Source organism: Leuciscus leuciscus (assembly GCF_965113295.1).
Source record: "Leuciscus leuciscus genome assembly, chromosome: 1".
Classification (NCBI taxonomy): domain Eukaryota; kingdom Metazoa; phylum Chordata; class Actinopteri; order Cypriniformes; family Leuciscidae; genus Leuciscus; species Leuciscus leuciscus.
Genome location: NC_138725.1, coordinates 32,234,712 through 32,251,417, shown reverse-complemented (window position 1 = coordinate 32,251,417; position 16,706 = coordinate 32,234,712). Strand labels below are relative to the sequence as shown.

Below are 16,706 nucleotides of genomic sequence, written 5' to 3'. Positions count from 1 at the left end.
ATAAATAGGCTCATTAACATTTTTTAATGCGAACTGTGCCCCTTTTCAAACTGAACTGCCAGTGTGAAAGCACCCTAAGGGACATTCTACCAGAAACGTACATTTCCACTTTAAAAAATCTTGGGGGAAAAAATATATTTTTCTTAAATCTGAACGTTGAGACATATGGAGGACATGTTAAACTATGAGAAACACATATCATCCCATCTCAGCATGTTTTTATGATTAAATAAAATACATTTTTATACGCATTTCACCCCTAAAATGTCAGGCCCTGTCACAGACAAATTTGTATATGTTAGAATGGTTTCCTAATGAATTTCTTTGATACAGATAGCATTTTCTTATTGATCACATGTCCCTGATTGTATCTAACATGGTTTTATAATTCCTTTAAGAAATATAAGTAACTTTTCGGTCAACTGTAGTACACAAAATCACAGAATACCCGCAGGCACTCATATAGTTGTAAAATAACTACCTTTACATAGGAGATTTTTATAAAAACATAGTAGTGGATATATACCCCCACCTTCATCTACACAGTTAAAGAGATTAATTAATTAATATTTCCTCAAATAGTACACTTTTATCATAATTTCCTGTGTGACAGGACTGACCATGGCGTGACAGGACTGACGGTACTGTGACAGGACTGACTTTATGGATTTTGATGATGCAGAAAAAGTTATGTTTTGTGTTCTTTATTTAAGTTTTGATTGGCATTTCTTTTTTAAATTATTATTATAATTTTAATGTTAAAGTAATATTAGACTATGGTAAAATTCAGCCAAGGACATACATAATATTGCCAAAAGTATTGGGACAGCCCTCCAAATAATTGAATTTAGGTGTTTAAATCACTTCCATGGCCACAGTTGTATAAAAATCAAGCACCTTGGCCTTCATTTTACTATTGCATGCGTTAAATACATAACATATGCAATAAATGTAATAAAAAAGAACAATAACATTAATTTGTAAGGCCGTGTCACACAGGAATGTGACAGGGCCTGATGTGACAGGGCCTGACGGTTGGCCATTGTAAACTGCCATTACTCAGCCTGCTAGCATGCTAGCATAACAACTGTTAACATGCAAGCAAGGAATTTCAATAACCTTTTTAGACATGTTTTGGATTTAAAACATTTTCATTATTTTCTGGAATGTTTAACCGTGACAGGGCCTGACCCTTTAGCTCGTCTTCCTAAAAAAAACATACAAAAACAAGCTTAAAATCATACAATTCAATGAAACAATTCAGCCTTAATCAATGTAAGCTTCACCTGGGTCAAATGATGTCACTTCCTCTGAGTGATACCCTTAAAGGTGTATTTCACACATTTTATGTAGAGTTTTATGTAAACGTGACAGGACTGACCAAAACATGGGGACAGTTGTAAAATAGAATTTATTTGTAGAATTTATATATAATTTTATGTTTTTGATCAGTTGATGTGAATGATAACAGCTTAAACTTGTTATTGATGAGTTTTTTTTTTTAAATAACAGTTTGTAGCATAACAAAACTATGAAAGCTGTAGCTCCAATTTGGCTGAGGACAAGGGCATGGACAGGATTTGTAATTTTCAAAAGTGTTTTTAATAAAGAAAAAAATATCTGAGAACCTAATGAATGACATATTCCTTTACAGAACAACTCACAGAAATCAACTATGAGCCAGTTTTAGAAATTTTTGGATGAAATACTTTTTTATTCACTGTAACAATTCAAGGACAGATAATGTACGTTTCTGGTAGAATGTCCCCTAAATTACCAGGCTACAGACTAGTGTTGGGCGATATGCTCCATTTTCATATGGTCAGCCTGTGAGATCGGCAATAAACGATATTATCGTGAGGGGGCGGGGCTTACTTATTTGATTATTAACTTGCTTATTTACTCATCAATTTGCTTGTTTTATTACTTTGTTTATATGAGAATCTTTTTCTATTTTGCTAGCAAAGGTGGAGTGTTTATTAATAGGCTAAATCAGGTTATTTCCCGGTATAGTGAGGTAAATAAAAATATCCTAATCATTCTCTGACTCGGAGTATTTCAACATGTCAGCGGACAATTTATGGACACAGATTATCCTCTCATGCCGTTACAGATGCAGCATTTTGACTGTACTTCTGCATGAGATGAGAACACGTTTTAATAATTTCTTAGGTCAAGAAAAAATCGGAGTCTTTGATATTATGTCCTCCTAGTGCTCTCTCTGTCTGGATGCACTTCACATTTGCACTTCAATAAGCCCAAAGAACGCGGGTTAATGTGTTGTCGATCGCTTATACTTAAACTTATGACTTGACTCCGATAAAGGAAAACGGGTTAATGTGTTTACATGACCACATACATTGTCTGTTTATTCAGCATAATCAAGTTAATAACGTGCATGTAAAAGCACTCATTCCCTGAAAATGAAAGCAGAAACGGACTGAGCTTTCGCTGCATTAACGACGCGTTCTCTCAGAGACGACGGTGGATATAATAACGGTATAGCAACTATCTTATTTTCTGGCTTAATATTTCTTTTGTGGACTTACATTATTGACAGTGAAAAAATTAGAAGAATATTTCTTGTTAAACAAGTGTTTGAAGTTGCTTTTGATTTTCACAGATGGCAGAGTTGTGCTGCGTTCGTGAACTAAAGACTGTTATTAGGCCTATATCATTTTATTGATATTATTATTATCATTAATATTTTGTAATTGTATTGTTTTTAGTGTTATTAGTGTCATCAAATGTTTTGTTAATGTGCTATGGAAACAAAATACTGATGAACAACGATGCCGTTTTCATCTTGGCTCTGTATAAGAATGTGTCTGTTAAAACAAGCACTCTTGACAATTTGTGAATGGATCACCTTGCAATTAAATTTTGTTGTGGGATGTAGGTTTTTAGTCTGTTTTAAAAACATTTTCTTTGAGGAGTCCTCATACGCACGTGTCGGTGATGTCGCAAGTGTGGTTATGTGGTGATGTCGTTATGAATTTAGGCAAGGCAAATTAATTGTAGTTCCTAATTAATTTAATAACAATACTAGCTTCATAATAATAATAATAATAATGATTTAATACATTAATGGGAAAACAAGCCAATTATCGTATTGATATCGTCAAAGGCATTTGCCATATATCTCTGACTATCGTCGATACACGATACTATCGTCTATCGGCACAACCCTACTACAGACCATCCCCAATTTAAAACCCCCTGAGGTCTACGGTATTGGCGATACCAGCTCGCTTTTTTTTATCAGTGTAAAATAAACTCATAAATACTCTGTTGACTTAGATTTTTCATAGGAGTTTCGTACATCAATCGATTCTGTTAAATGTGTATTATTTTTGTGTATACTCATAATAAAAACAAAGTGTTGAGCTTTTCGCCAAATAAAGAAAAATAAACACGAAGCGAGTTCTGCCTTCTCTCTGCCAGTGTAGTCCATTCTGAAACGCGTCCAAAAATGAACAATAACTCACCGAATACTTCTCACACAGACACGTGAGATATGTCTTTATGAAACTTGAAATCTCTTCTTTTAAATGAAGTAATTTATATAAAAAACAAATGTTTTCAACTCATGTAATCCGTTTGAAAGGAAGGAGAGGTACCGTTTTTCCTTCTGCCTCATTATCTCTATAATGAGTTGAGGCCGCCCCGCCCCCGGCGCTATTCAAATGGTAAATAGTTTAGGTGATCTAGTATGCATCGCATACGCCCCCCGATCAATGCCATAAAAACACAGTTTCTTCATCAGACTTACTGATAGTTCATCGCGTTTTGAGTATGGCACGCTTCTCCAGTAAAGACGCCCTTCAGATGATTCTGGACAGCGAGGAAGAATGCATGATACCGGGTTGTTTCCTCAGAGGAAGATTGTAACTCAGACTACAAACGGAAGCATTTTGAAGAGCGAATTCCGCCGAGGACACAATTTCGGAGTAAGTTTTACTTAAAAGTCTTTTGTCTTTTATTTTTCGTGTTCGCATTTATGAGGAAAAAACAATATTACGTGACAGTTCTCCATTATGGACGCGAGCGCTCTGAAAGCCACTAAAAGACTTTCAAACTTTCACAGAGACCTCAAAACAGAAACTACAAATCCTTTCTTTAAAACGAATTTCGTTTTGTATCAATTGTATCTTAATTTTAATATTTTTTTCATTAACAAATTTCCTGGATTTAAAGTAAATATAGACTATAGCAATCACAACATAAGGTGCTTGAACTGGAGATCATCATTAACCAGACCGTAGCCTACTCGCCTCACATGTCTAAAAAATTTGAAATATATTTACAGAAAGCTGGTTCTAAACAAAACCATCCAAAACAAAAAACTATGTAGCCTAATAAATGTGCATTTCTCCGGTGCGTTCACTAGCCTACTGCGAAGATCGCGAGTCAATAGCCTATTGTCAACTTCATCTTTGCCAGAAGTTAAATTTAAATTGCGTGTGTGAATGAATGATGATGTTTTAGCAAACTGTATTGCTATACTGAGGAAAGGAAAATTCGACTGAAATATGTTGAAATAAAATGTAGGCTATTTGTATAAGCAACGTATTAAACTGCAAATTAACAATATGCCCTAATATTTCATGAAAACAACGTTACAGTCAGGCGAAATATGAAAGACAACATCTTGTTGACTAGATTTGGGTACAGTTTTTTCTGTAGAATATACTGCCACGTCAAATAAGCTTTTGTTTAGCAATTTCTATATCTATTTTTGTCAAAAATAAAGTCATCAATTAAGATGTTAGCTGTTCCAATGTTGACTATATTCAAACTAATGAATACATAGATAAAATGTAGGCCTATAATCTTTTTTTTTTTACAAAGAAAGAGTACACTTGAAATATTGTTGAAATTGTAATTATTGTTGAAATTGTAACCTTTTTAATAAAATAGCAAAACATATTTACAAGATAGATGTAAGCAAAATCTTAAATGGTCAATATAAGTCTTCTTCTAAATATATATTTTGTCCTTGCATTGTGGCTCAGTCACTGTGTCACACCTGAGTGAATGGCTCATCATTATGCAGAGTGGGTGGGACGTTGTATTCTAAGGTGTAAACCACTCCTCGTTCACGCCCCCCTCGCATATTGGCTTTCCAAGCAAAACCTGTTTTACATCAATTTAAATCAATGTATGGTTTTATGTGAACGATAAAGCAAGACTATTTTCACATAATTTTGAAGAAAAAACTCTAGGCGAGGACATCCATTAGTCAAAAGTCTTATTGTCACGTATTTAGTATGTGTTTTGTGGCCTTATTTCAGAAATTTTAGTTTTTAGTTTTTTCAATAACCACACATAAACATTATTCTCTCAAAAATGAAAACATGTACACATGGCTCACATATTATGGTAGCCCTGTTTGTGCTATATAGAGTGAATTTACACCTTTGCCATTAATATGTTTATATGCAACTGAAAAAAGCACAAATGTCAGGGCATGTCAGAACATCTCAAGGGCCCCAAAAACAGCCCAGACCCCAGAGGGTTAATACACTGGAGATGTTGTGGCAGTTTGGTCATTGAGACGTCACTACTTTCCAACAAAATACAATTATAAAGTTGCCATGACAAATATGGGAACAACAAAGGAACGCCATTGGTCACGTTATCTGTTAAGTCGCTGTGACAAATATGGTCCAGTTACATCTTCATAACATAACTGTCTTTGCTGGTTGTTGCATATGGATTAAAGGACTTAAAACATGTTCTCTCTCTCTCTCTCTCTCTCTCTCTCTCTCTCTCTCTCTCTCTCTCTCTCTCTCCGGGCACTTTATTGAACAGATGTCAGTTACTTTGAATAAAAGCATCTAAAAGAATAAATGTAAATGTAGCCTATATGTGTGTATATGTGTTGTTCTGCATTTTGAAACATGCTTTCTTTATTGTCCAAATTAGTATAACAGACTCACTAATGTTAACAGGTCTGTTGTATTGTGATATATGCTCATGTTTAATATATTTGTTACGCCTAGGTGTAAGTTGTTGTTGTTTTCTGTTGCAGGAGGCTGCACCCTCATTGGTTCATCCATTGGCATTTGTTCCAGCCAATCGCTGCCTGTCTTGTGTGATCAGCCAATCGCACTGAATCCGAAATGACCCCCTATACCCTCAAATAAGGCATTGTTTTAGGGGACAGCCATTTGTACTGGTGTCCGAAACCATAGTGGACATTAGCGAGTGCAGTCATTCTATCCTACTTTGCACCGCAATACGAGTGTGCAGCTGATGCACGCTCAACGGCTGTCCGAATTCACTCACTCGTTTTCATTCACTCCTTCAAGTGAACTCTATTAGTGGACTAAACTAAGGAATATGGATTGAGGGTTTAGGGTGTGATTTCGGATTCAGCCCATAAAACTCACGGCAGTTACACAGAAAAAGAGAACATTTTTGTACTACCTGTGGGTTTTGTTTTAAAGCTTTTCAGTTTGTTTTGCCATCAATTGTAAATTTTTGTTTTAGTTAGAGTAGGCAGATTCATTTTGTGTTTTGTTTAAGCCTTTTCTGCCTTTAGTTGGCTTTTTAGTTTTCCTTGTTTCTTTTTGTTAGAAACACTCTTGTTCCCTTTTCATCTTTTTTGTTTTTCTTTTGTTGGATGTTTGTTTATGTAGATATGTAAATACGTTTAATATTCAGTAAAGCTTTGCTTTTTATGCTTTAAGCTTTATTGGTGGTCTGCTTAAGTCTGTTTCTGTTTTCTTTGTACAAAGCTGCTCTAGTTAGTTCTGTTTTGGTTTATGTTGATGTCCTTTTGATAACCCTAGACTAATGGGGATATAACATAGAGTGGGGGCTCATCCGGGATCTATTTAAAATCTATTTGAGTAGTATTATGGCGTTGCTTGATATAAATCAGTTTGTTAGTAAACCTAGTGTTGAGCAACTTGATAAATGTCATAAGGATGATTTAAAGGCTATTGCGGACCACTTTGGTTTTTCTGTATATATAGGTCTTGTTAACCCCCTGAGGTCGGATGACGCGCGGGCGCGTCAACTCGATGTTTACTAAATGTTTCTATTAATATCTCCGCGATTGTGCAGCACACATAAATGGTTCTGATTTTGCCGTAATCGATAGATTCTCAGCTTCAACGTCCTTATTCTCGCGAGATCGTACGTGACTCACACAGAGAGCAAGGGGGAGACAAGATGACCGTTCACCTTGCGTGATTGGTGGGCTAGCTTGCCTGTCTGCATTTTGTGTAAAACCAACCAATAGATGCGGTTGAAATCCCTTAGCACCCTCCCATCTCCTCACAGTGAGGAAAATACCAAGCTGACATGGAGAGAGAAAGAGTAAAAAAGTCCGCGAAAGAAAAAGACCGCGAAAAAAACATGGCAAAAACATATATAAAGAAGAGGAAAAGTAAGAAGAAGATGATGAGAGATAATGGCGAAGACACTGATATTGAAAGACGTACTTGCAGCGCTTTTGGAGAGCAGCGACGAGGATGAACGAGTTTCCGAGCCTGATGGATTTTCTTCTGATGTAGATGATGAGGATTATGATCACAGAAGAGATCCAGTTGAAGACGGGTAAGCATATTTATTTTATAAAAACCTTGTTCGCATGGTGCACTTTGTGCTAGAATAACTGTGACCATCTTGGCTAAAATAAGCTGCGCTGTGCTACTTTGTGTAACTTATCTGAACTTGCGCCTTATGCAAAGTGTTTACTTTATGTAAAAGTTATTTTCTTGTGTAAAACTGTGGTAAGTTACACTTACAAATAGTAACGTTGTAGGCATGTAGGCTGTTCTTGGTGGTCTCCTTTTGATAACTAATGTAATATTTCTTCACCTCAATTCACAATTTGAATAACATTATCTCTTGTAGTGATGCATCGATATGTTTTGGCAATTGACTATTTTATCATATTTTTTTTATACTTGTATAGATGTGGCTTGATCTTTCATATAATTTTATTTATTTTTGTTTAGTAGGCCTATATCTCTGTAGAGTTTTGAAATGGAAGATACAGTATTCACACATCTCATTCAGGTGTTATTTGCTGTGATTTGGGGTGGACAGGACAGCTAGCACATGTGATAAATTGGAATAGATAAAGAGAAGATTAGCTGAAGGATATGTCAAATCCTCCACATTCTTGTTAAGTGTAGATTGATGTGTGTGTGTGTGTGTGTGTGTGTGTGTGTGTGTGTGTGTGTGTGTGTGTGTGTGTGTGTGTGTGTGTGTGTGTGTGTGTGTGTGAGAGTGGAATCTGGAATGAAGACAAGAGAGGTGTAAACTTTATTTCAATGAAATTGATAATGCAAGTCCTAACTTATCTGTTTTTGTGTTTTTTTCAGAGAGGATTCACAGCTACCAGGGCCCACTGTAACACAGGCAGCCTCACCTGTGCCTGTCACCAGGTCACCACCAGCCCCTACACCGCAGTCATCATCAACAACCCGGCCAGCCAAGAGGTTCCGTACCCCCCAGCATCAACCAGCACCCCCACCTACACAGCAACCATCATCACCAGCCCGGCCAGCCAAGAGGTCCCGTACCCCCCAGCATCAACCAGCACCCCCACCAACACAGCAACCATCATCACCAGCCAGGCCAGCCAAGAGGTCCCGTACCCCCCAGCATCAACCAGCACCCAAACCTACACAGCAGCCAGCTCCACTGTCTTGGAAGACGGAAAAAGACCCAGACATCGCTCCCCCTGTCTCCAGGTTTCAACCAGCTCGAACACCAGGGCCACAGCTCAGCTCCACTTCCACATATACACCCCTCGACCTCTTCAAACTTTTCTTCCCTGTACAAACCATACAAACACTGTGCCAAAACACAAACAAGCAGGCTGCTAAACAAATGGCACAGGGAAAGAAATATAAATGGTTAGATGTGAACATAGGGGAGTTTTACAAGTACATTGGACTGCTTCTGTACATGGCCATGGTGAAACTCGACAGCATTGCAGACTACTGGAGACAGAATCACTTCTTTTCTTTACCAATTCCAGTACAGATCATGCCACGGGACAGATACAGAGCACTTTCTTGGAACCTTCACCTTAGCGATCCTGAAGAGGATGTCCAGAACGACAAAAAAAAAGGGCACAGCCGACCATGACAAACTTTTCAGACTGAAACCCCTGATGAACACCATCAAAAATGCCTGCAAGTCATTTTATCATCCTCACAGAGATGTGGCTGTGGATGAAAGAATGGTTGCATCAAAGTCCAAAACTGGGATGACGCAGTACATGAAGGCAAAACCGATAAAGTGGGGATTCAAGTTGTTTGTCTTGGCAGACTCACGGAATGGCTATACAGTGGACTTTTCCGTTTACACCGGCAAAAGTGACGTCCCCTCTGGACATGGCCTTTCCTATGATGTTGTGATGTCCCTGGTACAACCAGGTTACCTTGGCACGGGCTACCACATTTACATGGACAATTTTTATTCTAGCCCCAAGCTCTTCAGGGCTCTCCATGAGCAAAAATGTGCTGCCTGTGGGACCTACAGGGAGAACCACAAGGACTGCCCTCGTACAACAAATAACGCCCTCACAAAAAAATCAGAAAGAGGCTCCATAAGATGGATCCGGGATGGCCCCCTCATCTATGTGAAATGGATGGACACGAGGGAAGTATCAGTCTGCTCCACACTTCACACAGCATACTCTGGTAACGCTGTGCAGAGGAGGGTGAAACAACAAGATGGCTCTTGGACAAAGACATCAATCCCCTGTCCCACACCAGTTATGGAGTACAATGCACACATGGGGGGAGTTGATCATTCAGACCAGCTCATTCAGTATTACTCTGCACAACACAAAACAATGCGCTGGTACAGACACCTGTTTTACCATTTTCTGGACATTGCCACCACCAACAGCTACATCCTCCACAAGGAACTCTGTCTGGCCCAGCAAACAACACCCATGACACACCGAGCTTTCATGGAGGAGCTGACTGTTGAACTCTGTGGTAAGCCTCTCCACACTGCTCCGGTCCCGGTACCTGCAGGTCATATTCCTGTGCCAATTGCCGTTCATGCAGCAGATTCTTCCACAAAAGCCACCACAGGTCGCAGCAGGTGTGCGCATTGCCAAAGCCAAGGCCAGAGAAAGGACACACCTTGGAAGTGCAGGGAGTGTGATGTTGCGCTTTGCGTGCAGCTGGACAGAAACTGTTTTGCAGCATGGCATGACAGCTGAAAAACTGAAACATTAAAACATGCACATCGTGTAAATATTGTAAATAGTGGTGGGTTTCTGTGTTATTTCTTATATATAGTTCATCTTTGGTTTGAAAAAAAAATTTTTGAAACAATGAAAATGTGTAAATTTTGTGAATATTGTTAGTAGTGAGTTTTTTTCACAAAGTAAACGTTTTGCTTGAAAGAAAGACCTGTTATGCTACTTTTTCATTTGCACACATCCCATAAAGCTTGATATGTAGTAGGAAGTTATTTTAGTCCTATTTTATCTCAGTCCCTCTAACATTTGGTGAAGGTAGAGTCACAGACAAAACTTGTACTAAAAAACGATTTTTCAAAATGTCACTTTAGACAATTATTATTCATTATCTACTATTTTATTCATATATTACACTACTTTTGTGACCCTAAGACTTTGGTAAACCCATATCAAGGACCAAAATAATTTGTCCACATGAGTAATGGTATGTTTCCACAAGAGATTTGAAGAATTTCAAAAATCGGACTTATATTTTTCACCTTTCAGAGCCAAATTATCCCTCTCTCTCTCTTTACACAATGCTCTAGGTAGGACAAGTGGGGAGCTCATCAGTAAGAGAGCTGGGTTTTCTCTGCACATTTTGATATAAAACACATAAGATTATGTTATGTAATTGCCTTTTAAAAGGTGAATTTAATAAGATGTGTAAAATCGAAGAAAAAATGAAAAAATGCCCTTAGACCTCAGAGGGTTAAGAAACGGTTAAAGCTGGTAGTTTGGGAAAATCTATGATGCAGATAGTTTTGAATCTGATGTTGTGGGGGCAAGTATGTCTCTGAAGGTGAACAAGACTCTCTGTTGAGGCTGAGACTCCAGCTACCTTACCAGGTTTTGACCCATTTTCTCCAGCCTCCTCTGGGTTGTCTCAGTCCAGAGGAGATGCCTGGTTAAAGGTCCGTATGGAACATCTCCAGATGGAGGCTCAGGAGAGGGCCTAGGTTCGTAAGGCTGAGATGGAACTTTGTTTAGAAGTACATAGGTTGGAAATTGAAGCTGACACAACTGTTCGTCTGAGTAAACTGGAATTGGAATCTGCACAAGCTCAAATCAAAAGACCAAAAATCTATGTCAGTGTCAACTCCTTCAGTGTCTCTGCCTTCTGCAACTAGTAAGCTAAAGTTGCCATCCATCCACCCGAAAGAGAGAGAATGTTTTACTGTCACAAAATCAGATTAGATCAAATCAGATCCCTGATTAGGTAATTTATACTTTTATTTATAAGTCTATTTTGTTTATTATTTTGTAAAATCAGTAAAATTAGCTCGTAAGAAAGAAGTGCAGGACGTAATACAAGCTGCATTGATTCAACCGGGTTTGTTAACAGCGGTTCAAAATCCTGAAAGTGAGGGTAGGGAGATAGAGAAAAGCGCAAGTGATAAAGAACAGGATCAGGGGCCTCATTCACTTAGTAGGCTAGGTACGGAAGATTTACTCCCTATCCAATTAAAAACAACTTGATTTTGAAATTAAACGCCAAGAACACACTACCCAACTTTTGTGGTTTAGACTATGTGAATTGGAGACACAAGCTGGTCGCCCAGTCGGTGAGTCTAAACCAGTACTACCTGCTGTTGTTCGAACTAGTCGGAGTTTACACCATGTTTCTGATTCATCGTTGCCTATCCCCTCTGCAACTTCAGATTTTGACATTAGTTGACAAATCAACCTCGTACCACCGTTTTGGGAGGCCGAGGTTGATTCATATTTTGGTGCATTTGAACACGTTGCCGGTGCTTTGAGTTGGCCAAAAGAAGTCTGGCCTTTTTTGTTGCAATGTCGTTTAACTGGAAAGGCTCAGGAAGTCTGTTCCATTTAGTCCCTTAACGACAGTCTCGGTAATGAAAAAATAGAAGCCGCTGTGTTAAGAGCCTATGAGCTTGTCCCCGAGGCTTATCGCCAAAAGTTCTGTTTACATGTGAAAACTGCCAATCAAACGTTCGTTGAGTATGTGCATGAGAAAAGCACACTCTTTGATAAATGGTGTCAGGCCAGCAAAACCATACAAATTTTTAGCAGCTTTGTGAGCTCGTTTTGATTGAAGAATTGATTTTATTCGTTGCCTGATAAAATTGTTGTATACTTGAATGAGCAACAAGTTTTGACTCTTGCTGAGGCCGCTGTGTGCTGACGAATTTGTATTAACACACAAAAATGTATTCGTGGCACCTGCTCTTCGAGAAACATCAAATTTTGTGAGTTCTGAGAGAACTTCAAAATCGTCTAAACTCTTGAAATCATCAGTGCAACCTGATGATCGTGAGTGGTTTTATTGTCACGGAGCTGGTCATTTGGTTGCTGCGTGTCCCGTTTTGAAAAAGGAAAATAAGACTAAACAGCAAAAAGGGGTCGGTTTCGTACAAACTGTTACTTATCCGTCGAAGCCAGAACCTTTCGTTGGCCAGGGAATGGTTTCTTTAAGTGATTTGGAAAATGACAAAGTGCCTGCTACTATGTTGCGTGACACCGGAACAGCACAGTCTAGAAAGTGCGTTGCCATTTTTGGAGAAAAAGTATTGTCATTCTGATGTGTTAGTGCAGGGAATTGTAATGTGAGTGGAAAAGGTTCCCTTGCATAAAATATATATTCAATCTGAGTGGATAACTGGTTTCGTAAAAGTGGCCGTTAGTTCTCAATTACCTATGAATGGCATAATTCGAATCATTGGAAATGACTTGGCAGGTGGAAAAGTTTTCCCTCTCCCAGAAGTTATTGAGAATCCGCTTGATGAAACTTTAATTGTGAGTAAGCAAAATACAGTAGATTTGTCAGTTTCCTGCCTGTGTGATCATTTGAGCTCAATCAGAAAAATTTCTGAATGTAATTGATCAGTTTTCTCGTTGATGAAATTGTGACTGATTCTGGTACATTACAATCTGATGTGTCCGCTAAATATCACCTGATATCCGTGTCTAAGCCGCTGTCCACTAGCAGTGGTGCTGAACTTGGTTACGCTGATCTGCTACTTCCTGTAGATCGTACATTATTGGCTGCCGAGCAAAAACAAGATCAGTCACTCAAAATTTTGCCAAAATTTTGCTGTAAATGCAAAAGAAATTGTGAATAAGTCAGTTGGTTATTACTTTGAGGATGGAGTATTAATGCGGAAATGGACACCTTCAGTGTCGGATAATTCAGGTTGGGACATTTTATACCAAATAGTCGTTCCCAAATTTTTTCGAGAACAGGTGTTAAGTGTGGCGCATGATAATGTGTCTGGCCATTAAGGTGTGGCTAAAATGCTTTATCGAGTTTTGCGTCATTTCTTTTGGCCAAGGATTAGGTCAGATGTTACAAAATATTGCAGATCATGCCATGCTTGTCAAATAGTTGGTAAGCCTAGCCAGGTTATCTCTCCAGCACATTTTAAGCTGATTCCTGCTATCTACTATTTGAGCGCATAATATTAGATAGTGTCGGGCCTCTACCGAAAACAAAAGCAGGCGATACCACTTCATTCTTTGAGAGCTAAAGCAATTGTGAAAACTCTATCTCCCTTCTTTTCTACTTTTAGACATTTCTGGGAATCGTTCATTTACATTTACATTTATTCATTTAGCTGACACTTTTATCCAAAGCGACTTACAATTGCTATATATGTCAGAGGTCGCACGCCTCTGGAGCAACTAGGGGTTAAGTGTCTTGCTCAGGGACACATTGGTGTCTCACAGTGGATTCGAACCCGGGTCTCTCACACCAAAGGCATGTGTCTTATCCATTGCGCCACATCCACCCACTACCACCCCGTTCAGACGGACCAGGGAACGAATTTAATGACCCGGTTGTTTAATCAAATTCTGTCTCAGTTGCATGTTAAACATATCGATTCCAGCGCTTACCACCCTGAGACTCAGGGAGCACCGGAACGATTGCATCAAACCAGGAAAACCATGTTACGCTCTTGTTGTGTTGATTCAAAAAAAGAATGTGACAAAGGATTACCATTGCTGTTGTTCTCTGTAAGTATTTAACTGAGAATCAACGAGCTGACAATCTCGTCAATTTGCCCCTTTTTGTTTCAAAATGTATTGTGCCCCTCTCTGATAATTGTAAATAATAATAATAATAATAATAATTATTATAAATATTATAATAAATAACAATACACCATTGCCACTAACAATAATAATAAAAAAAATGTATTATATAAAAAAAAAAATGTATGGTGGAAGCATTTGGCGGAGCAGCTCCTCGTACGCAGCAGTTCGCCAATCGCCACGAGTCTTCAAAGTTCAAACTAGACGAGCAGCAGGTAACGTTAAGCTAATACGGAAAATTACATTTTCCCTACCATGCTATTGTAAAAGTTGCGGCAACATGCGAATTATGCTTAACTATAATAAAAGTATAACTCTATTTCAGCCGCATTCTGAGTCTGACAATGTCATTCGTTTTTATCCAAGGCCATAGCAAGTGTTATTAGCTTGGGGAAATACATCTAGTAAAATGAAATCTTAAGTGTTAAATTTAACTCTAAATTGTTAGGAATTTATATCTTTGATTTCATAATAAATCTTTACAATAAGGTTCATTTGTTTATTATTCATGTATTAACTAACATGAACTAACCATGAGAAACACATTTGTTACTGTATTTGTTCATCTTAGTTAATATTGCAACTGTTAATTTTTTTATCATGTTATGTCACAGACAGTCAGTGCATTAACTAATGTTAACAAATACAACTTTTGATTTTAATAATGTTATAGTAAATGCTGAAATTAATATTAACTAGAGTAATAATGCTGTAGAAGTGCAGTTCATTATTAGTTAATGTTAACAAATTTAACAAATTAAACCTTATTGTAAAGTGTTACTGATTTCATGATAGCTAACACTTTCATGCATATAATACATAAATAAAATTTACAACATCAACAAAACTAAACATGAATTCCCCATAATTACCTTCTTGATTCTCATTGATTTGTTTGGTAAAGTAAATAATATTTAGTAATATGTGACCCTGGACCACAAAATCAGTCTTATGTGTAATTTTTTTTTTAATTGAGATTTATACATCATCTGAAAGCTGAATACATAATCTTTCCATTGATATTATGTTTGTTAGGATATGACAATATTTGGCCTAGATACAACTATTTAAAAATCTGGAAACTGAGGGTGCAGAAAAATCGAAATATTGAGAAAATCGCCTTTAAAATTGTCCATTTCTATTGGCGATTGTGCTGCATCCACTCACAAAAATACATTTTTTATATATTTAAGGTGGGAAATTTACAAAATATCTTCATGGATCATGATCTTTACTTAATATCCTCATGATTTTTGGCATAAAAGAAAAATCGATAATTTTGACTGATACAATGTTTTGTTGGCTATTGCCACAAATATACCCGTGCGACTTAAGACTGGTTTTGTGATCCAGGGTCACATATTACCATAATTTCCCTATTTTCGTTTGATGTGTTATGCATTGTAATTGTATAAACATCTTTTCATAGAATGCCAAGGAAATAAAGAATAAAAAAACACACAAAAAAACAAGGAACTCTCTGATGCAGCCAAAGGAAGCATTCCTCTCACAAGCTGGCTGAAAAGAGAGAATAAAGATGCAGGTACTGTTAAATTAAACTTGTATTACAATCCTAAAAATAGTTTACACTTGAGGACAATAACAGGTAAACACCTGTTGTTGTCCTCAAGTGTAAACGATTCAAGGGAAAGCAGTTGAGACAAGAGAGAAAGATGAAGGAGAGGTTAGAGCCAATGAGGAAGAAAGTGAGATGAGTCAGGAAATGCAAGGAGACATTAGGCCAAGTGAGGAGGAAGGAGGAGAGATAACAGAGGAAGGAGCTGCAGCAGCAGATACTGAATACACGGTTCTGAGTCCAAAAGCACCAGAAGTTTACCCATCCTTGATGGCCTTACAGTTCCAACAGACCCAGCTCATGTTGATCAGCATCAAATTAAAGTTGATAGCAACTATATACAGTTCTGCTGCTCTCTTGGGCCATGTCAACCAGTATCTGACTTTCGAATCACAATATATTTGGCAATGCAAGGACTTACATTTAGAAGCCATGATGAACGTAGCACCAGTTCAAACAGAGGAAACTTCCTTGAGCTTGTGCACCTCCTAGCTGAATATGATAGTGTCGTCAGAATGCATATAGAGGGTATCCAGATGATTCAGTCGCACAAGAAGAAGCCACAGGTGACACTTTTATCCAACAGGACCCAAAATGACCTAATATGATCTCTTGGAACACAAGTGAAGAATGTAATTCTGAAAGAGATTAATGAGGCCAAGATATTTTCAATTCTTTTGGATGAAACTACCGATGTGTCACACTCAGAGCAAGTATCCTTTGTGGTCTGGTTTGTCCATGACATGCAAATAAAGGAGCGCTTCATCCAAGAGTGTCAGGTAAAATAAACATGTGGCAAAGACCTAGAGGAAGTGGTAATGACCCTTCTTTCAGAAAATGGATTGAACG

At 37.9% G+C, this 16,706-nt stretch overlaps 1 protein-coding gene across 1 annotated transcript; it reads left to right on the top strand.

The window, feature by feature from the left end:
- Positions 1-7,423: 7,423 nt before the first annotated feature.
- On the top strand, positions 7,424-10,238 carry LOC309495417 (uncharacterized protein; the record flags this gene model as incomplete). Its single annotated transcript, XM_082165189.1, has 2 exons — positions 7,424-7,569; positions 8,343-10,238. 2 exons carry the CDS (start codon positions 7,424-7,426, stop codon positions 9,112-9,114), a joined length of 918 nt encoding a protein of 305 aa, XP_082021315.1. The 3' UTR covers positions 9,115-10,238.
- Between the last annotated feature and the right edge of the window lie 6,468 nt (positions 10,239-16,706).